At 34.7% G+C, this 26231-nt stretch overlaps 2 protein-coding genes across 2 annotated transcripts in view; one reads left to right on the top strand and one right to left on the bottom strand.

Moving 5' to 3' along the window:
• Positions 1–13779: 13779 nt before the first annotated feature.
• LOC108560846 (uncharacterized protein C17orf59 homolog) lies at positions 13780–15054 on the bottom strand. Its single transcript, XM_017918558.1, has 5 exons — positions 14842–15054; positions 14245–14790; positions 14109–14192; positions 13979–14055; positions 13780–13912 (listed from the first exon to the last, which is right to left on the bottom strand). Exons 1-5 carry the CDS (start codon positions 14923–14925, stop codon positions 13867–13869), a joined length of 837 nt encoding a protein of 278 aa, XP_017774047.1. The 5' UTR covers positions 14926–15054; the 3' UTR covers positions 13780–13866.
• A 616-nt stretch (positions 15055–15670) lies between these two features.
• The window catches only part of LOC108560844 (zinc finger protein 423), a 23555-nt gene continuing 12994 nt past the window's right edge, over positions 15671–26231 (top strand). Inside the window, exons 1-2 of the mRNA XM_017918557.1 lie at positions 15671–15909; positions 23173–23358. Of these exons, the coding sequence (XP_017774046.1) occupies positions 15873–15909; positions 23173–23358 (223 nt within the window). The 5' untranslated portion in view covers positions 15671–15872. The remainder of the gene's footprint in view (positions 15910–23172; positions 23359–26231) is intronic.

Below are 26231 nucleotides of genomic sequence, written 5' to 3'. Positions count from 1 at the left end.
TCACTTTACCTAATGGACTTTCATAGACGGCGCCCATAAATTTCCTACGATTTTTCACAATTTCTCCAATATTTATCTACGTTCATCGCTGTAATAAAGCATCTCCAAAAAAAAATAGATGTTCTTCAAGGATCGTCGTTTAATTAACAGACACGTCGTTTTCTTCAAATATTCATAAATTTACAATTTAAAATGTAAATTTAAAGCAATTATTATTTTCAGAAATTCTAATGATAAATTATAGAACTATGATTAATTAATATGTTTTACAATTAAGTGACTCGTTTATATTGAATATACAAACTGGCGCCCAACGTGGGGCCACTTTTTTGCCCTTCAAATATTCATCCCTCGCCTGAAATTAATGAGGACCTGAGTGAAAAAAAAAAGCGCGCGCGCCGAAGCATCGAAACTGAAACCGAAACAAAACCAAAAAAAAAGAAGTATAGAGTATGGGAGAGGACTACTTAACATCAGGGTGAAAGATTCACCCTCGCATGATCTCCGAGCTCGGTACGTCCTCACCCTAACAAATTTCACTCGCACTAATTAATTTCTGCAACTTAATACAGGGAAGGCGTACAGGAAAAATTATAAAAAAATATATATATATACATTTATATGAAAGAAATAGAGAAGAAAACTATGTAATAAGTAAATGTATACAAAGTTTATTTATTTATTAACTTCTACTATTTTTTTTTTTCATACTGGTCTACCGTTCCGCTCTCCGAACACAAATTCATTCACTTTATTCTCCTCTACCCGACGACTCTTCAATTATTTTATAACTGCCTCTTAAATTAACTCGTTATGTTCTTCCCGGAGAGCATTTCCAAAGAATATATTAGATCCGCCATCCGCGTATTTAAATCCCACATCAAAATTGCGCGCCTAATTAATTGGGACTAAAAAAATAATACGACATGACTATTTTCTTCTTTTTCTTATTTTTGTATGTCCTTAGTTCTTGTAATTCTTCAAATTTAACGCACAAGTACATTTTTCAAACGAAATCTTTACAAATACTTATAAAAATGTAAAAATTTTAGAAAAGAAAAGTTTTGTCAATGTAAAAATTAAAAACAAAAATTGGTTGTCCATGCATAATCTTTCACTTTTTTTTTTGAAAAATTATATGAGATTTTTTTTTTATATTTGAAACTTGAAATATTAGCTCTAATTAAGTGATATATAAATAATTAAGTTAGATTTGACAACCGAGATTTTAAAATATTGTCAATAAAAAAAAAACATTGTGGATAAGTACTTGTGGAATATCGCGTAATGGGAAGCTGGTATAAAGGAGAGTCATGATGTTATTTCCTAATGAAACTGGGTTTGGATGGGTACGAAAACGGAACGCCTCGCGTCTCATCCCATAAACGTTCGTATAAATTACGCCGGACATTTATGTGGAATACTCTACTAATAATAACCGGTTACTTATATAAGCCGGGAAAAATGGTTTGATTTACGGGCGAAGGAATTTACCGCCGCTCCTGGCCAGCAACAAACAACAATACCAGACAGGACCTGAACAAAAAGAGAAAAAAAAAGGAAACTACAGAAAATAAATATATATATATACATAAATAAATCAGCACGAATCAATACAGAACGCTCCGAATAATTCCATAGCGCCGCCATTCAGACTTAATTGAATAAATATTGTATAGAATTTTGCCGATAATCGGATAATTGCTACAATAATGCGAGCCGATTCCAATCGAGGAAGTACGGCATTATGTAACAGCGTCAAATGGGAAGCTTTGCCTCGGAATACGGTTGTGTCTCTAATTAAAAAATCTCAATGAATTTATGAAACCGATCGCTTCGCAAAAATAATCCTGTAATGCCGTAATCCTTTTCACGGTTTTTGTGTTTTATTTTTCTTACTTTTCAGATTATTACGCTCTTAATTAAAGCGACACAGGGCGTCTTAAATTAATTAGCGGATAATTTGTTCGAGGTAAATAAAAAAAATAAATAATAACGCGCAATACGATTAATCGGATTTGCATTCTATGTGTGTATATATACATAATTAGTATTATTTCAACCGCATTGCTAATATTCTAATTGATTACTATTAATTAGCAAATTAACTGGAACTAATCCCCTTACGTGACATAACACGCGCAACCCCCCAACCCGTCGTCTGGGCCACTCTTATTCAATTCCGAATCCTATCCTTGTGAACACTACATATATAGTAGTATCCTTTGCGAATGCAACTCACTTTGGCAATTCCAATTAACAATAATCCCTTTCATTGGATTCAATTGTAAAACGAAATTTAGGGGATGCGAAATATATTCTTTAACTAAAATACATTTATAATAGAAATTGGTTATTAAAAGACAATTAACAAATTATATCAATTCAACAATAATTTATGTAATTAATACTCAATTTATTTATTGTAAATTTCTAAAAAGTCTAATGTTTTCTCTTCAAAAATAGTTTATATACAAATATCAGTATTAATTTAAATTTGAACCTAATCCAATTAAAATTATTTAAATTCAATTTTATTTTATACTAAATTATTTTTTTTATGTCCATAAATTTATGATTGTAAATCTTCGAATTTTTCTTATAAAAAAGAAAATTTTCAATCTAAGCTGTCTTCATTTGTGATTTGTGACTATAAAACTCAATGGTTAATGCTCACAGAGTTTTTGATTGGAATAGCTGGAGTATTTCAAAGTTGGAGTCACTTGCTGTGTAGACCACACTGGGTTGAGAATAGCTTTATAAACAAGTAGTTTGTTATGCAACGATAATTCTCACTTTCTCACTAGTAGTCAACACACTTTGCTCAATTTAACTCCCTACTGTTTCCTCTTCGTCCAGATGTGCTTTTGTGTGACTTAAATATTTTACATTATCCGAGTAATAATACTATTACTATTATTTACATAACACCGATTTGATTTTAGTAAAAATATTTTTTATTTTAAAAAGGAAAGTACATACCAAATATTTTTGTTAGACTTTGTAGTATATTAGATATTATAGAAAACATTACAAATAATACAATGTACCTAAACTCATAAGCTGAAAAAGTTTAAAAAAAATAACATTTGTTTAATTTGCTTTATGCGATAACCCATGTCAATTACAAGTATTAGTACTCAAATTAAAGTCAATTGTGTAAGCTTTTACGTAAATGTATCTGCATATTTGCATCTAGTACCGTTTCCCTGAAAATTGATCTAAAAGTTAAGGAAAAACGTTTTATAGTACTTGAAAAATCAGTGTTCGCGTTTTGGTGTATTACTCGACAACCAATTATGCTAATTGTATGTTTGAATACACAAATTATTGTCACATTAGTAGATTTAAAGTAATAAGTTGTCAAAATTTAAATTAGATTTTTTTTTTAAGTAAAAAAATGTTTAATCAAAAACTTTCATTAAAGGTTTAAGAAACATAAAAATAAGTTTGAGAGGCATCTTAAAGTGTTGGTAGTTAATCAACTTAACAATAGAAAGACGATTAAAACGCAATTTCGTTTTAATTAAAGGAATTGAGATAAAATTATATAACAGAGTGTAATTCAGCTGTAAACGAAATGTAAATTTCGTTCATTGCGAACAAATTCACTGTACATCCAGATCGAAGAGATATTGCAAATATTGGATATAACAGAAAAAAAACGCAAGGCGATGCTGTTGAACTGCCGCAGCTTGCCGATTCCGTTTTCGTTTCTTTTTCATTGAGTTTTTAATACCGCCGTTCCGATTCTCAATCAAAGCATTCGGTTCGAAAGGGGGTTTAGGGGATATTTTGTGTTGTCATATTTCATTTTTGTTTTCACCCAGTTCCGTGTTTTCTTTTGTTTGTGCGCACATCGAAACAGTTCGTTCGCAATTTATTTTGTGTTTGTTTCCTCATCTTCTTTTACTTTTCGTACTCCTCTTCGTTTTATTTTATTTTTTATTTTTAAATTTTGTGTGTGCATGCACTTGCCTATGCCAGACCGCGATCTCTTTAACTTTTTAATTAAAAGTGCCACTGATTACAAAATCCCCGCTGCTCCTTTGTCCCGTCCACCCGACGCGACCGACGACCACTATCCGAATAAAACCTAATTACATAAATACTATCGCGAACTTTGACCGAGGCCGAAACGCGTTAATTAAAATTTTACCATTGTCCAACTGCGGTCCGTCCTCTGCTCAAATGGACGAAACGTCGTCACAACTTTATTTATTTTCTATTATCATTTTACCACAACCCCTAGAATCTTTTTTTTTTTCAATTTTTTTATTTCCTTGTTCCAGGTTAATTAAAATCTGCATTCGCTTCGTCATTTTCTTCTTATTGTTTTTCCAATCTGTTTTCAATTCTATCCATCCATATGTCTTTGTTTGTTTCTAATCAGTAACTAATTATTCTATAATTATATAATTATTCTTTATTTTTCTTTTAATTAACGACTAAAAATAGTAAATATCTTTTTATATAAGATTTCAAATTAGGAACCGTATCCAATATGACGGGTTCAAAGTTCAAAACAAACTGAGACTTTCCAAACAAACTTAATTATCTGAAATGCGAAATGTTACGATTCAAATAAAAAAAAATTGTCATAATTGTTTTACAACTAAACTTTGCATGATGAAAGATTCATTTCTTTTTTTTTAAGAAACAGTAGAAAATCAACTATTTCTATCCCAACTTTGTTAATTTTATTATGGCCTTAAAAAATATACATTCTTTTTTAATTAAAGATAATAATAATTATTGCAACAATAAAAACATCAAAAAAGAAACTGAATATAATAATATAATAACAAAAATCAAATTACACCTACTGCAAAGGGAATTTGAATTATTTGTATTAATTAAAAAAAAAATATTGAAAATAGTTTCACAATCATTTTTCATAAATAATTAATACAATTTAAAGTATACATTTTATTGGATCAGATATAATTGCAGATATTTTACAACTTTAGATTAATTCTCAGATATTCATTGTGTAGTAAATAATGCATCATCCACGTTGGCAATTTGTTGCATGCACATACATGGCATTTTTTTTGTGCGCTTCTGCGAATATTTTTTTTTTCTCGTCCGTCGTCTCCACTGTCGCCGTTACAATTTTTTATTATTCTTCTCTTCTTCGCCCCCGCTTTTAATTTAGCTAGGAAACGTGAGGGCCCAGCTCTCTCCAACACACACACACGTATCCAAGTATATATATATACACGCACACATACACTGTGCATGATACACATCGCGAATAATTTATACAGTTTGCGAATTCCTAATGCCCGAAATTAATTACGCGGCACGTTTATGCCTGAAATGCAAAATGATTTGTTCACCCAGACATATTTGTTTTCGCCTGATTCTATTTTATTTTCGTTTTCGTTCACCTCTATCTCTAATTTATATAAAAAAAAAATCTCCGCTGCTGCTCTTCTGCATTTCCACGAAAATGGAAAAGGCATTAACTTTAATTTTCCAAATGCGTTCGGCTTATTACTTTGCCGCTGCATTCGGCTTAATATATATACACACACACACATATATATATTTTTCTTCTTCTCCTCTATTTATCCAAATAATAAAAGCAACTAATACCTGTGTGCGTATGTGCATTACATGCAGGTATAAAATACTTGCAAGATATAGTATATATTGCTGTATCAAAGGGCTTATGCACTTCCAAAGCCCTTTTGTATTAAAATTAATTGTTGTACGCCGGGGCCGTAGGTCGATGTTTCAGCTGCGAGTTAAAATATTTAAATAATTCGTTTTGCTGATATTACGTGCTATTAGTTCGTGCTTTTTACTCGCAAACGCAATTAAGCTCATAAATCCGATTCACCCCCAATATTTTTACCTTGAAACATATACGTATAAAATTCATATGTATTTATATATATATTTATAGAGTAGTCCTGTTAATGCTACCATATTTTACCTTCACAGTCACAAGAAAAAAAATACAGATAATTTTCATCATCTCTGTAGCCAAGAAAAAAAACTTATAAACATAATCATTTTTGCATTACTTGTGTTTTAATTAGATCATAATTAATCACGTGTTTTAATATTATATACAAGAAAAAAAATGTTAATTTTTAGTGGATCAAAATCTTTCATTTTGAACTATTTAGTAATCATTGTATTAACTTCTTTAAAATTGTATTATTTATTGAAATAATATAAATAAGACAATTGAAAATGTAATTAAATTTGTTTAAAATCAATTTTTTTTAAATAGAATCTGAAATATAAATACTTATATTTATAATAGATAAACTTAAAAATAAAAATATCTATGTAAAAAAATCAATGAAAATACTGTAACTGCAGTAATGAACGGTTTTTTTTCATGATACACAGCGTTCGAGTTTGTAAAGGTATGATGTGACATTATAAAGGGAATATTAATTAGTTGTTGATTATTCATGGGGGTGATACGAGTGATAATGAGTAACATTCTATATGCAATACTGAGCGCTCGTTATAGTGAGTTCATTGAGTTTGTGTAATAAAGTGAAAAGAGAGTAGGAGTAGGCTCATTGCAAATATTAAATTTAATTCCGATAGGCTTCGGAATATTATGATTAGCAACAAGCCGCCAGCAATAACAGGCAAACGCATGCAGACCAGACCAGACCAGACATATCCATCCAATCAATTATTTGCCCAATGCGATTACTGTACGTCCGTTCCGAAAGCCGCGAGACCGAAATTAAGCCCATCGATCAGCTGCTGTTGCGTGCCTTTCCGGAAGACGCTTACGTTACGTGAAAAATATATAAACCCAAGGTCGAGGTCGACCGCCTCCAATGGTTGCCTTCAATTTCAAACTGTCGACTGACAACATCTCCGAAAAGCTTTTTCAGAGGTTTTACACGCAAATAATCGGTAATCGATATGCAACCCATGGGATGAGTACAAACTGAAATAATGGCCATGTTCTAGTATTACGACAGTATTGATAGATAATGATATATTGAAAAGTTTATATATAACGAACATATTCATATTTAATTTGATTAGAAGTTAGTTTTACATTATAATTGCATTAACAATCAGTTACTCGCGTGGCGTCTGATAAGTAATTAATTTATATAATTATTACCGCTTGTTATTGTTGGTTTGTACCCACTAGCGTCTTATGAACGCCATGCGAGTAACGATATATCAAAATTGATATAGAACTAGGATTTTCTGAATGAATGATGTGATGATAGAGCCGTTTAATTTGAAAGTTGAATAAGTCAATTTTTTGTTGTTTTGATGCTATAATTTTGTTAACATTTAATAAATTTGTAAATAATTAAAAAATTGTTTAGATACGAGATGTAGATAATATATTATCTAAATCTTTTGGAATGAAGAATTTACATTTACATAACATGCGTGTATTGAAGGGTCGGTCCTTAATTAAGTATCGGTCGGTTGAAGTCGCCAGGTTTATCTCGGAGATTTCGAGGGAAAGGTGACGACGATCTCAATGCAATAGAGATACAGTTAATTGCGTGCTCATTATACTTCCACGGCGTTGGCCGATGTTAGGACATCAATTAAGTCCGCATAGTGAGAAGTGAGCGAGCTGCGTGCATTTATAATATGTCATAAGGCCGGAGCTGTGAAGAATAAATAAGTAGAGGTCATAACTCGTAAATGTCCCAAGGGGTGTCGCGTTGCAGTGTTGATACACAACACTTCAGGTGCTTTTAATCCGGGAGGGACGTGGCTCACCTAGTTTCGCTGAAAGCCGCATGTCAATATGTGCAAGAGCATTAACAAAATGCACCAACCTAAAACATTCTCCATTCGAGATGTATGGTATGTATGTATGTATGTATCTCGACGGAGAGAGCAGAGTAGAGGTAGAGAAGAGAAGAGCACGCCATTCAGACCGAAAAGAGACATTTAACAAGACATTCACGGCCCTTCAGCCAGAAGCCATCGATTTTACCTCGCCAGAAGGGGGAAAAAGAAAAGCAGTCGGAGAGCATCATATTTTACAACCCCCATACGACGACACCCGCGATTTGTATCACTCGCACGCGTCCCCCCAATCAAATACCAATAAGCGTGTGCCCTTTGTGCATTGTTTCTCATGCAGATACGATCTGCAGATCGGCACACCTCGATAATTCCATTAAGACAGAGAGCGAGAGAGTTTCACAGTAGTACAGCAGATTCAATTTGCTACAGCTGCAAAAAAAAAATTATTTCCTTCAGTATCGAGAAATAAATCCTTAGAAATTCAAATATCTTGAATACTTTCTTCACGATAGAAACCAATCAGTAGATGAAGCTTGAGACAGGTATAATACAAAAAAAATCATCAATTTAAAATAAAATATCTACTGTTTATTATTTAGAAATTAATTAAATCAAAGCTAATTTGATTTAAGTTGTAGTCAAATATTAATCAAATTGATGATAGATTGGATGCAGTATAAATTGGTGGTAACTCTTCACAGTTGTGTTACGTTTTTCAATATTTGACATCAGACATTTCAGACGGAAAGAAACAAGATGAAAAATGCAAATTCGTCTTTTGCAAATGTAATGGGAAAGTTGAGAGAGTCGAAGAATGTGCAATAAAAATCACCGTAAACGTCAATTCGTTAAGTTATCATTGTTTTTGCGGCAGGGAGAAATGTATTTCTAGGACGTATATAACGTTTCCTGCTGTACACTTATATATCTATATACAACTCGGAGATTGTACATATTTATACATACATATACGTTATGTATGCTCGCTATTCCTGGCGCGACAAAAAGTGATTAAGAAAATGATATATTTCACACTTTAGTAACAATATGGGGCATTTACATATCTAGGAAAGATAATTCCAGTTTATTGCATCAATACTTGACCCACACACCGTGCAGCACAGTACGACACCCGACTTCACGCTATGCCACACCACACAATCTTGGCTATTTAATAATGCCGCAGCTCCAATTAAAAAAAGCGCTCGCAAAAACCGGTTCATATATGTATATATATATATATATATACGCAAACACTCTTATATATTATATTTTAATTTTCCTTCCGCGCGGAAATTTTGGCAATTATATCCACCACTTACCCCACATACCGTCAGGCAAAATGATTATTACACCCTCGACAACGTTTCGCGTACGAAAAAAATAAATATTCTAAGAAGTTCATCGAACGGATTCGAACCCCACCTAAATCTTTTTTTTTTCTCTCGTCATCAGACATCGCCAATGTAAACACACCGCTTTTTGTTCGTACTGATTTAATCAAAGACTTTCACACAGTGTTTGACATGTAGGTTTACTGAAACACACAGAAAAAAAAGAAGAAAAATGTCTTCTTCCTCCATTTCCTTCGAGGACACTTTTTCTTTTAATCAGAGATGCAACGGGCTTTTTTTTTATACATATATATGGGAGATCTTCGATCTCTCTGTCGGTCTCGCCCTTCTTATCAGCCTCGAATTTAAATTCGGATAAAAGGCTTTTACGTTAAATTACTTTCCCCGTTTTTTTTTTTGAACATACAAAAAAATACACCCATAGAAATCAAGGTTCTTTTACCGAATTACGAGATCAATCATTGAAAACATTAATAATTACACTTTTTAGAAAATAGCGACACATTGATTGTTTTAGTTTTTAAAATTTATATCCAAAAAATACAAAAAAATCTGACATTCACATTCTTATTGAAAAACAACTACAAGTGATTATTGTTCAATTAATTTAGATTTTTGAATGAATAATTCACTGATGGTCACTTCAATATTTGAAAATTGCACCACTTCAAAAAAAAATAACGGTCCGTGTAAACAAGTTAAAGAAGTTGGCAAGTTACTTGTAAAATATACAATATGCATTTACATAAATAATAAGATTTATGTTTGATTCGACGTATAAATACTTAAATAAAAGATTTGTTAAGGAAACGCAAATTTTCGATTAGTTGCAATTTGTATAAAAGAACCATTTTGAAGATTTCATCCGTTAACAAAAAAATATTTACTGGTGAGTTTGTGCGGTCTTATTAGAACCAATAGAATTGTTAATATTGAAAAAAGTCGAGGTTTGCCGATCCCTCCTTTAGCGTTTAACGATATGATTTGTAGCTGCAACTGATGATCTTTATCGCTACATCTTCGTATAGAAATCTTCCAAATTTTTATGTCTTTCTTATCTTATTTCTTATTTGATTTTTGTGGCCCAATAAGAAATGTTTAAACATAGGAGCAACTGTGATTCGTCGTGACTCAGACACAGCGCGTTTCTTATACCTCTTGAAATATTTTTTTTTTAAATTAAAGACTTTGCTGAATTTAAAGACTAATTGTATAAATTTGAAAAATAAATATTTGCTTAATTTTAAAAGACATCTTAAAAATTTGATCTAAATATTAGTTAAAAATTAGCAAATAATTTAAAATTTTCATTATATTATTATTTATTTTATAAAGAATTCTGTGGATTGTGCGGAAATCAACACGGATTGAGAAGCGTTTTAACAATTGACATTAAGTTTTTAACAAACACCTTGTATAATGAATTCCTAAGGGAAATGAAAGTTTCATGGAGTTTAAAAGTTACTTAAGTGTAAATCATCTAAAAGCAAGTCGCTATTAGAGTAGAAGCTGAGGTATCAGGTGTTCCATGAAGTTCTGTTCTTAACCTCTTTTGGCAAATAAAAATTAAAATGTATGTACAGTGAAAAGGTTTGGTCCTCGCTCAGACAGAAATAAATCAAAACAAGGACATTCTCGTTATAGTGTGGCGTCACTGAATCTTCCATCCCATTCTTCATAATCGCGCTGTCTGCAGTAAACGGTCCCCCTTAACGCATTTAATAATTTAACCAATCTAAATGAAGGTTCCCGACCGCAGTTTGCGGCTGGTAACTGTATAATATAATGTAGTTTACTCGGTTTCGATTTGAGCAATAGAAACTTTCCGCAAGTTTAATTCGTTTCCACCCCCACCGTGTTTTCCCATTCAATCGGTGAAACTTCGCCGCAGCCCCTACCTCACCCTCTGGTTCGGTTTCTTCGTCTTCGTCCTTCTTTTTTCTCTCGCCGTTCGAACTAATTTCGAATTAAAAGCAAAAGAAAAAAAATATTGAATTGATTCGGTCGCTTTCCGACGTCGATTCCGCAATGAAAATTCCAATAATTTAATTAAATTTTTTAAAGATAATAATATTGGATCCATCTAACTGAAACTGATTGCGAAGCGATACCAATGCTGATGATATTTATGGACGTCCTTCGGTATCCGTGTGCGTGTATATCATACACTTTATTAAACAGGGACGTTCGGCATCGGACTGTGATGTGATTCGCAGGGTCCATCCTTGATGCATCGAGGCTACGGAAATGTGGTAAAATGGTAAATCGGTTTCCCTAACAGCGTTAAACACTAAACGCAAACCCCTCTCGCAAATTTCGGAAGCGTTCGTCCGACGCACAGATTTCATGCGCCACTTCCGCACTCAACGATGGACAAATAAACGCAGGAAATACAAAAAAATATAATAAATTTCACAACCTAAATGTTCACACGCTATTATCAAGTCCTTAATCTAAATCAGGGTTTCCCTGTACATCCTGAAATTTGCACGGAACATCTTGTTTATTTCATAATAAATAAAATTTAAGAAAAATCAGAGAAACATTCATTATTTTATATTTATTATTTAATTCCCAATTTTCACCCTGATCTATATAATTTCTAAATACACAAATTTTTCATTGGTCTAAATTTGAAATATTATAAAATTTGAATTATTTTGCAAATTCTGTAAAAAGAATGATTTTTTTTATTATATGAAGATAAACTTTTTTTTTACTGTATATGAATGTTTTGATAAAGTTTAAATCCATATCAAATTTCTTATACTTTTTATGAAATTGTATATGACAACCATCTATAGTTTGTATAATCATGTTAAATGACAAGAGAAAACGTAACAATGCATAAGCTGTGTACCTGAAAATAACAACATTCAGGTAACTCCTTTTCTTTACCTGCTGGATCCCTCCTGTCTACTATTGATTGGCTGCGATTATTGTTAGCAAATGTAAGGTATAAGAAAAATAACTTTGGTGTTAGCATTTGCTCTAGGTATAATTTTGTTTACTTAGTTTATAAGTTTAATTTTATACTAAGTAAATAAGTCGAGTAATGAAATAATAATAAAAAATATTTATTTTTTATAAGACAATAGAAATTGAAGCATCAATCAAAATGATTATTGAGGTATAAGTGTAATGTAGTGTAATAGCAATAAAATTATACTTGGTATAAGAGGTTTGGTGACAATTGAATCTATGATTGCCGTTTATCGTTTTTTTCTCACCATTTCCAGTCCCAGTTCACACAGACAACCAGCCACGCGTTCTCTCACACAATCCCCTCTGTTTACATGTGACAATTCATAATTTTACATCTCATAATAAAAGAGTTTAATGTAATTTATGGCTTCTTTGTTCACTTGATGAACACCCCTCCCGCACGACCCTGATTAAATATTGTGAATTAATGTCACTTTATTTCCCTAAACAAATCAAAGTGATTTATCCCTCATGCGCACAGCAGCTCGCATGGACACACACACAAACAAACATACAAAACACCATCGTTTTTATGAGCGTGTTTTGTACATGCTGGACGAGGAAGGAGGACATGGGAATCGTATAAAGAATTCTCCCGCTATATTAAACCGTGCGAGTCTGATTCTGTTTGCGCAGCAAACTAAAAGGCATTTGCATTCAAGATCCTAAAGCGACACACATTTCCATACTTATTGTCCGAATTTCCTCCATGGAAAATGATTGCGCGAGGATTTCCACCCTCGGCCGCAAATGCGACACAATAAAGCAAAAAAAAATGAGAGCGAACGAACTCGGAACTATAAAGATCTGCCCTACATAATCGCACTCTTAATGAAATTGGGACGTCCTGAGCACTTTCTGTCCCCAAAAAAAAATATATAGACGAGAAGCAAAAAATAATAGAATTAGAGTAAAACTTCCTCATCAGTTGTATCATTTGTGCATGAAGAATCGACTGTTGTTGTTTGTTTTAAACCGCACCGCGCACCGGACGATAAGAGCTATCAGCGTTTAATATTTTTTTAATTGCCGGAGCAATTTGAATATCTGTATTTAATGTCCTCGCAAATAACGTTGTCGTTGATTCATTTGCCTAATGGATTTCGAAGTGGCCACAGCAAAAACATCCAAACCGGATATAAGTTTTATCTCCATAATTTCTTTTATGACTGGACGGACAACCGTTCGTTTCTCTGCGATTATGCGTTAATTAAAATACACAATTTATGCGTATTGCCGCTTTAATAAACAAAATACTTTCTGGATCGATTGTATTCCTATTTCTGGCACTGCATTATCTCTTACACTTCTTTAAACACAATATTAAACATTTTCATAAAAACTTTCTCCAAGATATCTGCATATTTGCATCTAGTACCGTTTTCCTGTAATTTGCTATCAAAGTTGAAATAATGTTTTTCTTTACAATTTGAATCCATCCATTCAAATTATATACATTTTATATTATAGGCAACCAAACTTTTACAATTACATTTACAGTTGCTATTATATAATTGACAAGTTTGTATTATATCATAAAAAGTGGTGTATTATAGGCAACCCAATTTGATTTACAGTCGTATTGGACTAATAAAAGATATTTAACTAGTTTAGTTTTTGCTAGGATTTTACAAAAATGAGGAAAGATTTGTAATAAAACATAGGTTAATAAGAATTTATATTTCTTTCTATAATGGTGCAAGAAACATTAATAAGATTATGCAGAGAGATCAGTGGTTATTGTATGGTGTAACTACTATATGTAGCTCTCAAAGAGGTCGACTAGTCTCTTGATTTCCTTTCTGTAATATAGTTAAGGTTAATATACGTTCAATAATGAAGAGTTATTTAAATTTGGTAAAGGATACAATCTGGTTGCATGGATTTGCACAGACTTCATTGCTTGAGTTACTTCTTCGGTTTTCGCCATCATCGTATACATACTCTAAAAATTTATTTGTTATTATCAATGCGAAATGATTGTACAGTATTGAATACTTTAATATTGCCATCCATTGCGTCAGACATTTTAGCAACGGCGTTTTTGTACACATCGACGTTATCAGCAGTTATTGAAGAAATCTGCAAATATAATTATTAGATAATGTCTTGTAGTTGAGTTGTATTTCCATACTGAATGCAAGATGCCACAGAGGTTTTCTGTAAGATTATCTATTGAGGTAGCCATCCTCTGTGCTTCACATTCCAAATCATTTAATAGGTTTACATCGACTTGGCCCACTTGAGGCACTAGCAATTGCCTGTACAAAGTACTTGGAGTTCCACTCCTTGAGTTACCAGGCAATGGAGGTGTATCACCTTTTTTTGTTTGTGGACTAGATAATTTGATTTTGTATTCTAAGTCTTCAGCTACAAAATGTGTCATATTACCTTCGAAATGCACAGATCCTTCAAGATTCAAAGGACCCAAAGGTTTTTGCATTCTATCACATGGTAAAGTTACAGGACGCCTGATTGGGTCCTGCAATGGATTGCTTTCTAGACTCAATGATAATGGGAATTCTATTTCTGGGCTTAGGCCTGATTTGAAGGAGATTTCACTATAAGAGGCAGTCATTTGCTGGGAGATTTCATCATCATTATCAACCTCTTGGTCTAATTCAAATAGAGCAGGCTCTTGTACTGGGATTGGGGGTTGTGGGCTTTGTTTTCTTGGTCTCTAAAATGATCTATTAGATTTTGTATTAACTTTGGGTAATTTTCAACTTACAGCAGGCAAGGGTGGTGGAAGACTTGGAGGTGGCTCCTTGGGTGGACCTGGAGGCGACGGTAGAGACCCATCATCAGAATCCATTCTGCTAGTGCCTCAAGTCATATCTCGTCGTACAGTAATTGAATTATTTTGACAGGACTTAATGTTATTGATTCAACCACTCTATTACCTTTTACTCCCTATAATTTTGTAGGTTAACTAAGTATGATTCACTAGATGGCGCTTGCTTTTAATGTGATCTGTCTGTCATAGATGTCACATGAGTTCCAACGCGCAACTTGGAAACTATTTGAAAGTTTATAAAAAGTGCAAATATGTTTCTCGATTTCCATGAAGCGTGGAAGTATGATGAATAGCTTTTAGCATAGGTGTGCTAAAATTATTGATGATTTCAATTGTATATTCTTATTAGATTTTTGCTGAAGCTTCGAAACTAAGGTGTTTGGAAGATCTTAAGTGCAAAAGCATTGGAGATCGTTGCAAGTTGCCATCATGTGTGATCATTTAATTAAGTTTTCAACAGACCGGATAGGTAGTAACAGCGAACATCGCGCAGTGTTGTCCCAAGGGATGCAAATGCGCGCGCTTTTGTGATCAAAGCCACCGTATGAGACCATCCAGTCGGCGCGTTTCGTTCCAGAATCCGCGTCGCGACGCGCTCAACTCGACGCGCGAATACGAAAAGTGCAGACGAACACGACACGCTCGTTGGGCGCCAAAAAAAAAGTTTCGATTGTTTTCCATTAGTTCGCATTAAGAATATTTCAATAAAAATAAATAAATAAATAAATAAAATAATTCTGGAGCGACAGAGAAATGTAAATAATTCAATAATATAAGAAATAATAAAGTAGGCGATGTAACAAGTGCGACGGCACTGAGTATGTATGATGCTGCTGGCTTCTTGAATACACAAATGTGAGATTAATTCTGGGCACATACTTGGTGTTTGTTATCTTTTTCGGAGGAGATGTTCCGTGATTAAATTCTTTACTGTTGCGTTGCTCCTGTTGCCCTGGTGCGTTGCAATGTCACGAAGGAAACAAGCAAATCCTGCTAAACTGGGTATGATAATCATATTTATAATATCGCTTCTTCTGAATTGGTGAGGCCGAGTGTGGAGAGGTCGTAGCGACTTCTGTTGCTCGCGTTTCACGTGCTTCTTGGAGCCTTGATACATTACATTAAAACACACTCCGCTGGTCTTTCCACCACGGACATGCACACTACGTACATTTGTGTAATTGGTTTTAATTAATAGACAGCAGGCATTCAACGTGTGCTGCTGCTTCGTTCTCTGCGCTTTGGAATAGTTTATTTATTGTTGTTGTTATTATTGTAGTTTCTTTGTTTCTTCTTTACTTTGCTTTACGATGGATTTTGTGTGTTTGTTTTTTTTTTTGCATTAGCAATTGTGCGGTTTGCATGTGGACGTGGGTATTTTCGTTTATGCAATAATTAGTTTTCATTAAAATGGGACGTCAGGGGGTGGGTGGTCTGGCTGTTGGGCGCCGCGACGCCACTGGAGTGGTGGCAGGAGCAGCGTCGAGTACCCAAGAGGCGTCGAGGGCCGGGGGACGGCAACGTACAGACGGGGAAATATGCGCTCCCATGACACAATCCCTTGGGAGTCGTATACCTCGCCCGCCAGCTAACTCTCTGCGCTCCGAACTGCCACGTATAAACTACTAATATTACAGTTACGTATTTTGCTCTTAAAAACAGTATCCTTCAATTAAAAACGGAGAGCACTTGTGGGTCCACCATCTCCAACCTCCGGAATCATCTCTAACATCTTAAGGACAACGGTCCGTCCCTTCGGACGTCTGGGTCGGGACGGTATGGGCAACGCCAATTAGAACTTATGATTAAAATTTCATTTCCGGAGTTTATTTAAAGTTCTTTGGAGGTGGCGGAGCGCTCTCAAAGGGTCCGAACGTAGGGAAGTTTCTGCGTCCCGTTTGGGGTGGTAAAGAGAGGAGGCGAGTCGCGCGCGCGAAAACTTTCTAATTTTCTAGCTAAATGGAAATAAGCGAATGGCTCAAGGAATTACGCCGGACTCAAAGACTAAATAAACTTTGTTAAATTCGTCTTCGTCCTCCCGGTAATATGGGTGGCTGAATGTTTATTTAAATGCGCAACGGTAATACGTAACCTCCGGAGGATATTCACAGCCAGAACTCCAGAAATAATCAAATTATTTGTATTCTGTTTTTCTCATATAACCTTGGATCGTGATCCAATTGATACACTTTTATTCTGCTATATTCTGAAATAAGACTTCAGAAACACGTACCAATGCATCATTTACATCATATTTTCATTAAATTTGTTTTTAATTGTTCTTAACTTTAAAAACTTTAATTTATATTAAAGAATAATTGTTGATTCTATCAAAACGTAGAATGTTACATTTCTTCACCTTGAGACGATACATAATTATGTAATTCTAAACCTTAATCGTAACAATTGCCTTGTGCGTTTATATCATATTAACGTGTATATTCAAAATTTTGTTTGTCTTTTGGTATTTTTAAAAATATTAACAGAAAAAAATATTATTTTATTGTAAAATGTACGTAAATATTAACAGTTTTTATATATATTCCATACAAAATGTAAATACTATTGAATTCATAATTTAACAAAAAAAAAGAAGGATAAAGCAAATGCAATACGCTGAAATATTAATCAAATCGATGATATGTTTGCATTCGCTCCCTGCAGCCAATTGTTTACTTTTTTTGTTTTGTTTTTTGTTGTTTTTCTTTTTTTTCAAATTCGTTACACAGTAAAATTTACAATTTGTTTCAATTTGATAAGCATGACATCGAATAAGCTTTATTTGTAATGTACGTAATCCATTGATGTTATTTAGTTTATATTATGATTATCCCATTGTAAGATACTTAAAAGTTAAATGTAAAATTTGTATTGAACTTAATTGAAAAATTAGCTAAAATTTACTGACTAGAATATTTGGTTTAATTAATAAAATTGATTTGTATTTATAAAAGTTTTAAATTAAATTGTAAATTTATGTTATGAGATTTTGTATAAGTCAATTTGAAATATATAAAAGTTAAAAATTAGTTGGGTTCAACCGTATTAATGAAAGTTTTAAATTTATATTTTGTGAATTCCATTGAAAAGTTATATTAAAATATATTTTCTATTTTTTTTTACGTTATAATGAAGCACCAATCAAAGTCGAGTCGCGACACCTGATACGAATCGATGATGTATGTGGGTATATTAAGACTAAAAGGTGACTGGTATTATATCATCTGGGGATTTGTTGATGCGATGTACCTGATGGATGGAAACAATAACGCGAAGACGGCGTCGGCTGTGCATTAAGAAACAAAATACGATGCCGCATTATGTAATACAAGGTACATAATCCGGTCCACCCCCTCGGCGCGCCCGCAAAAACCTACCCCTAAACAGGCGAACATCAAAAACATCCGTCGATCGGTTTTCGAATGAACACCAAAAACCAGAAATGATCTTTCCGAATGTGTATTTCCACATGTATGTATATAAAAGCGCTCTGCTGTTGCTGGTGGAATACATGTGTGGGCTTTGGTAATAATTAATCGCCAGTGTAAATCCCCTATAGAATCAAACAAATATGTGTTCGTCCGCATTTCATCTCTTTCAAATTACAAAACGTTACTTCCATTACCAAACGAGTTGCTCTTTTTGCTGTTGCCTGTTGTTGTTGCTGCTGCTGCTGCTTTGCTTGCCTTTTGTCTCTATTTAATTATAAATGGAACGAAAATAATGCAAAGCACGTGAGTGGACGAAGGAAGAGAGGATAGTTGAAACGAAACAAAAAATAATATTCTATATAAACATATATATGATACGAGTAAGGAGAATTTTGTGTATGTGGGTGTATTCGTAGGGTAAGAGAAAAAGGGAGCGGACGAGCGACAGGGACGGCGCTATTTGCGTTCCCGTGAGGATTCGTCCTGCCTGTGCCTGTGACTGACCTCGTGACTCCCAACCCCTTGGAACTTCGTTCCCGCGGGATTCGCGATGACCGTAACAACACACGTGTCTTCCACCTGATATCGGCCATCCAATATTATTTTATCTTTAATTACTCACCTTTTTTTTGTTACAAATTACCCCTTTACGTTTACAGTATTTCCGATGATCCGATAATTTTACAGCCGAAACGACTCATCATTCTATGAGCAACATTTTAAAAGCTAATTACATTTTAATGAACCAATTACAAATCCAAAACCAGGACCGTTTTACTAAATGAAACGCGACATCAAACATTCGTTTGAATTCAACAACATTCTCTAATGGACACGCTCGATTATGGCATTAACCTATTCAGAAATGTTTCCTTTAAAAGACCTACTATATCAAAGCATCTTTCTTTGTATATTTTACGTTTCTTTTATTTTTTGCAAAGAAATGTGCAAAGAAATAAATAAATAATTATAATTTCAATTAAGGAATGAAAATGTTTTACACGACGTCCGCTGATATTTTTAACCTACGAAAGCTCAGGCGGAGAGATAATCACTTGATGGCTTTTGAAAGCTTCAAAAGCCGAGCTGTTTTTTTTGTTTTAAATCTTCTTTAAAGTTGATCATTCATTATTATGCCGTACTTTTATTTCATTTTATCACAACTTAGTTTTCTTAGTTATATACAGCTAAAGTTATATAAAGTAAATTATTACAGTTTAATATAAAAAAAAATAATAATAAATTTGATCCTATTTATAACGAAACTCTACAAGTATCCGAAGTATTAATTATCATCAAACTAAATTTAGTTAAATACAGAATGTGCATTTTGCTGGGTTCAACTGTATTCACTAAAGTTTGAAATTTCACATTTAACTGTCTTCCTTCTGTCTAATAATATTACGCTGGATCCACACTATGCGTAATATGAGATGTTAACGATTTTCATTAATATGTACTCATAGTGAAATGTGTGCAATTGTATATGGAAATGCAACTTTCAATAGGAAATAGAAATGTATTTATATTATAAAAACTATTTGTTAAATTGATGATTTGTTGGATATGTAATATGAGGTTTGAAATCGAGAAAAGTATAAGATTGCTGGAAATGTTACGTAGGTCCTTCGGAAGTTGAATCTAGGCTAACGCGCGTTACGGAATTTCATATTTAGCTTTGATGTGAATTTTTTTTTATACGAAGTATTAATATGTAAAACTTGATCATATGATATGAAGAATTATTAATCTTTGGAAACATGCTACAAAAAGTATTGGGATATTTAAATACTCTAATGGTTTTCGGCTTTGCATGTTTTCGGTCCCTTTAATGCATACGCGAATTTTTGTTTCTCCTTTTAGGTTGGAAAGGGGAGTGAGATAGAGATTTGGCTTATTGTGCTTTTTAATTAGAGTAAATCGATGGGGGCGGGAAAGAGTTGCTGGTCGGAGGGAATCTTTTACATAATTTAGTGGGATTCGGGCCGAGGAAAGCGTATTAAGGGTAGTGCTGTAAGGTTCGCAGTTATGAGAATTTAAATACATTCCACTATCAGTTTATGGCTCCTCGGAGGGCGACTGGCCCTTCGAAAGATGTATATATTAGTCGGGCTTTAACCAGTTCAAATATATATTGTGGATTAAATCAAATGGTGGGAGGGGGACCGAACCGATGGTAAATAGTATTAAAAATAGTCCATATCTGGAGTGCGGGTACGTTATTAATGTATCGGGACTGATCCCGAAGCTTACGGGCCCGTGTGAGTAATGAGGGTGTAATTGCTGGGAAAGTAGAGCGGCTGTTTGCAACCACCAGTCAGGTAACTAAATAATACACAAGATAAAGCGAGCGAAAGCACCGACAGACGAGACTCAGCTCAGAGCATGGAAATACGTTAGCAAAGGGATTGGAAGATTGCGCCGCCGGTCCACGGGGACCTACATAAGAAATGAGATAAAGTAACCGACGAGGAACAGTGGCAAAATTGTCATATTTCCATCTTCGTCTAATTAGCATTCCTGGAGTAGTCATTCCGCGCGAGCTTGAAGTGAAGTCTAGCCTTCTAACCCCAGGGATGAGGGCGAACTATGCCGGAGTGCATCATACACACACACACAGAGATAGAGATAGAGATAGAGAGTGTGCAGGTCGCACCCGTGGCGTCGGCGTCGTCCACTCCTGCTTTGCCTCCAATTTATAATCTTCAAGTATTAATTACGGCCTACTCATTAATATGCGCCCGATACGGATAATTATATAAATCTAGATTATGTGTGCAGTATCATTTCCGAAATCTGAAAGCGAACTCGTGCGCAAACCAATAATAATCATGTAACAGGGAATATGACAAAGTTGTAGCAGGTTTGGGGCGCATATCTGTTAGTCAATGTGATTAATGGGATGGTCCCGAGGGAACAGATACTCCATCGCGCGCGCCCCCGCCGCCCCCCGGTCGCCCTTCGCACAGCGACCGCCGACACCCGCCACCCGCTCGCGGCCTCATGCGACAGAAGCTCCAGCGGGATTCGATGTAACCCGCGGGCTCGGCCTTCGCTCGCCCTTCGATACCGCAGCTCATTCGGGTCATGAAAGCAGCTCGGAACACCACCTTCTTGGCACCGGCCGCATACTCATAGCCACGACCCCGTCGATATCCAAATTCCCAACTATCCTCCCCGAAATCAAGGTTAAAAAGTTCGGCTGCTCATCAGAGAGGAGCCGAGTGCGCATATCTTTTTACGGACCCCTAGGGACCTCGGGGATCCCCAGCAGAATGCCTTTGTGGTTCGGCTTTCTGAGCGGCGGCATATGTTCGCATGTATCCCACTCCGCGTCGCGGCGCACCAAAAAGTCTGATTAGTTGGGATCCCTTGAGACCTGCAGCCCCGTATCTCTGCAAAAGTCAAACTAAATATTCATTTTTACACATTTTTCCAAGATGCTCGCTTCTCCCCATGGGAGATGCACAGGTCAGCCGCTCCATGTGACAGCTAAAACACTTAATTAGCTCCCACGGGACTATACGACGTCTATCTCTTGATTACGTCTCCTTTCCTACACAACAATCGAAAACCAAAATAAAATAATCATTCTCACATACAAACTTACATTCAAAATTCTAATGACAATAATTATCAAATACTTCACAATTTATATCATTAAGATGTAGTTGATATCTGATATCACAATAATTTAATAAAAGTGTACATTATAACATACGAAGTACGTATAATATGGGATGCGAATAAAGTAAACGCGATACAGGTAAAAGTAAGCTTTAGTTGATCAAACAGTAAAGCTGAAGCTGCCAACAGGCCGGGTCACCTGGGACACAGAGGTTCGATTTCCCAAAGGATTGCATTAATTTTCTGCCGCCTTGCGCATACTGTGCTCCGGGGAATTCATGCTCGGGCTTCGTCGGTCCCGCGGGATGCACTACGTCATAACTTATTCTTTTTCTTTTATAGAATGTTATATGTTTTAGCGAGTACGCCGTACGTATACAGAAATTTTGTAAATTAATGAGAAATTTCATAATTAAAGTTTACTCTATTTTAACCATATATTTACAATGGGGGAACCCAAGGTACGAGCGCAACAAAAGCTCGGAAGCTTTTCAAGAACATACGTCGAGTTTTCAAGTAGCTCCGTCAAATGCAAATTAAATTGACCGGACCAAACGAATCTTTAGTTCCATTAACCATACATTTTATAACATATTATTTTATTTTGTTATTTTTCGTATTTTAATATTGATTAAAACACCAATAATAATAATTTATAATAACTATACAAGAAATATGTAAAATCTAAATTAATAAAAATAATTAATAAACTAGCCAAAGCGTAAAAAAAATAATTTTATTGTATTAAAGATTTTATTTTAAAATAAATCGATTTTTATTCTGTTTTAAGTTTACATTGATTTGATTAATTTTTATTAAAATATTGGTTATTTCTTACAAAATCATGCAATTGTTTGTCAATTTTGATTAAAGTTGCAAAATAATAATTTAAGCTTATATTGAGAACTTCACCTTAATTGAAATATTGGTAATTCTATTATATGTGTGATTTCGCGTTGAAAACTGAAATTTTCATAATGATCTGCGAAAGCAATATTGCGCATCCGGATGACACGAGACAATATCCAATGCGGATTTGTGGAATTCGCATGATCAATATGCCAATTGCACGGACGTAATTAGCACCCTGATATACACTATAGGGCAATCCCTCATTGGATTTCCATCGGCCAAGATACGTTCTGTCCTGATTAAGAACCAATTCGTTGCGCTAGGTTCTGATGTCTGCTTTCTATTTATTTTGCAGGGGAGACTGAGAGTACGGATGCTTTGGAGGAGGAGGAGGACACGCCGAGTTCTTCTAAAGAGATGATGATGGGAATGTTCAAGAATGGAGGTGATAACAATGTGTTTGATGACGTCGATATTAAGGAGGAGGACGAGATACTGGACGACGATGATGAGGACGAGGATGATGGGAGTTTATTAAACGGTGAGTAATTGAATAATACAGGAACGATATGAAGGTGGTGGATCGGTAGTCTGGCAGCGTGAATGCTTGTGTGGGGGGATTTTTGGCCGGCGTTTTATATAAATTGAAAGTGCGACAGAGTGTGACAATTTGACAATGACAGGGTCCGGTCTCGAAGTTTTGAATACACTCTGGGACGTCGTGCATTTTTAATTGGGTTATCTCATGCTTATATTTCGTCGGATTTGTGTTATAGGTAAGGGTGGATTATCGCACCCATCAAATATGAACGCGTTTTATAGCAAAATTACCCATGACTTTATAATTCAGCTATGTTGAGTTATTCAGCAGGGCTCAAGTCCTAAATATTTCATGGACGCACTCGAAATCGTGAAAAGAGTTTATATACACCGCAATGATGCGGTGCTTTGAACTGGTCCAGCTGAATGATGTCCGATGGAGGAGATGTGCGGAGGAAGGCCACCTTCTCCTCCCCCGCGAAGGTCCCACAGCTCTTATAATATATACAGTGTAGCATTTAAATCGATACTGTTGTTCGTATTTTAGTTTGAAATGTAGTATGTCACAAAGTTTCAATTAAATCAGGCGAAAGCTTGGAGAGAATGGCGTGCGCCGGACATAACAACATTTTACACTTAACATGTCCGCGAATTTTCAAACTCCATGCATTGTCTGCAAACGTCACGTGGCTCCCGTGTTTATAATTAACCGAACTAATGCAGTTTTGTGTAGTATTTATTCATCCGGTTTTGGGCGCCCTTTTTGCGGCTATTCGATCGCAGATCGATTCCAAATTGGTCGGCGTTACATCATTTGCCACACGCCCCCCTCTCGCGCCCCACCGGTGGGCCATGCCGCCACCACCGCCTCCGCAGCCACCGCCATCGTCGCCGCCAACCGCCGCCTCCGCTTCCTTATCCGTATTACATATTCCAGAGAAGACAATCAAGGGTGGGAAGATTCCCAACGGGAAACCCTTCACGATGTCTGTCTAAAGTTGAAAAATATATGCTATGAATATTTCAGAACTCCCCGGGGTTCCAGACTAAAAGCAGTGATTAGTGGACCCGACCACCGAAATTGACAATATTTGAGTCGTATTTAATATACATTACCACTATATAGTTCATCACCCACCATTCTAAAAATTTATGAATTAATTAGACGTAGCAATTATGGTATTTCAATAAAATATATCAAAATGTTTTATATTTACAATTCAACAGCTTAAATTTTCTATTCTATTCTTGAACTCACCTCAAAAAATTGTATTTTTCGATACATGTGAGTGTTACGAAACAGTATCTTTTACTTTTCTAAACTTAATTTCAAGTTTTTTTTTGACCTTTTCAGGTCAACGTTAAAATATGCAAATTTAATTTGCATTTTTTTTTTCAATTGTCTTTATTTAATATGATTTCCATTAAGTAGCAATACTTTTATAAATGTATGGGTATTTGAATACTGGAAGAAAATAAGTTGCATTTAGAATGAAGTGAAATAATGCAAGGAAAAGTTTGCTGCTTCTTCCATTCTTTTTTTTTTTTTTGTTGAACCGAATATCGGAGCCGTGCAATATTAACCAGACAGACGAGTAATAGATCTTCCCGCAATGCTAACCACAAGCGCTGAGGAAGACGCAAGCAAGGAAGAATACAGTCTGCCACCTGGAGAGCACTTCCGTCACATTCCGGATTGTAGCTGAATAATTGAGAAGCTCATATCTGGAAATTGTGTAGGCTGATTTTACTTCACGCACGAGCCTGCAATCAACACGTGCACGGTAGGTGCACAAATCACCTTTCCCTTCTCTACATTTCTCGTTCGATAAAATATGAAAACCTACCACGAGTAACGTTGCCTTTTTTTCTTCTTCATTCAAATTGTTGCACGGATGGACGGACGGACGTCTGGGCCGCGAATCCTAGGATGGGGCACCCATTGAGTAGTAACCACCGGCGCTCGATTTATTTCCTGTCATACCCAGCGACGGGGCGCTTTGCATCCCCCCAACCATTAGGCGCCCTTCTGCGAGGCCCTCTGTTTTATAAGAATACCTATGGGGGGCACATTATTCATTGAACCGAAATCATTACAATCTTATCATAAATCTCGAATTTTCACATGAAACGCACCAAGGCTGGTTTTCTCGTTCGAAACAATACGCTGGGCCATTTCCAAAGTTTAAATTAGTTATTAGATTCTTTTTTTTTTTCTGGTGTCATTTATTTTCTGTCGTTAACTGCTTTCCCCGTGCAAGAGCTAATACTCTTTATAGTATAAACTTTATTATCAGCTGTTACCTGCATATAGTAATCCAGGTTAAGCCTGTTCTGGCTTATTCACTTTGTTTAATGTGACATCCTATTGGATCCTGACTAATTAATACCAAATAAAAATTGGAACGTTTCGTTTAATTTATTACACCTTCTTTGCCGACAAAAAAGAAATTATTAATTATATAATTTAAACAGAATGTTTCATATGAAATGACCACAAATTAATTTTATTTAAATATTTCCAAGACAATTTAATATATAATGAAATTTTTTCAAATTTATCAAATATTTTCGAAATTATTTATTTTATAAAGAAATAATACATTTAAGTTGATGTTATTGAATGAATGAAAACAAAAGTTTTTTTTAATTTGAAATTAGGTTTGATATTTGTGTGCAAAAAGAAATTATTAATTATATAATTTAAACAGAATGTTTCATTTGAAATGACCACAAATTAATTTTATTTAAATATTTCCAAGACAATTTAATATATAATTAATTTTTTTCAAATATATCAAATATTTTCGAAATTATTTATTTTATAAAGAAATAATACATTTAAGTTGATGTTATTGAATGAATGAAAACAAA

Source organism: Nicrophorus vespilloides, unplaced genomic scaffold, assembly GCF_001412225.1.
Source record: "Nicrophorus vespilloides isolate i.1.1-1 unplaced genomic scaffold, Nicve_v1.0, whole genome shotgun sequence".
NCBI lineage: Eukaryota > Metazoa > Arthropoda > Insecta > Coleoptera > Silphidae > Nicrophorus > Nicrophorus vespilloides.
This window is presented reverse-complemented; position numbering and strand designations above follow the sequence as displayed.

Coding starts and splice junctions, on each gene's coding strand:
- LOC108560846 (XM_017918558.1), bottom strand. CDS start 14,925: ATGGATTCTGATGATGGGTCTCTACCGTCGCCTCCAGGTCCACCCAAG. Junction 14,791..14,841: donor TTCCACCACCCTTGCCTGCT/GTAAGTTGAAAA, acceptor AGATCATTTTAG/AGACCAAGAAAACAAAGCCC. Junction 13,913..13,978: donor CAAATCCATGCAACCAGATT/GTATCCTTTACC, acceptor ACTATATTACAG/AAAGGAAATCAAGAGACTAG.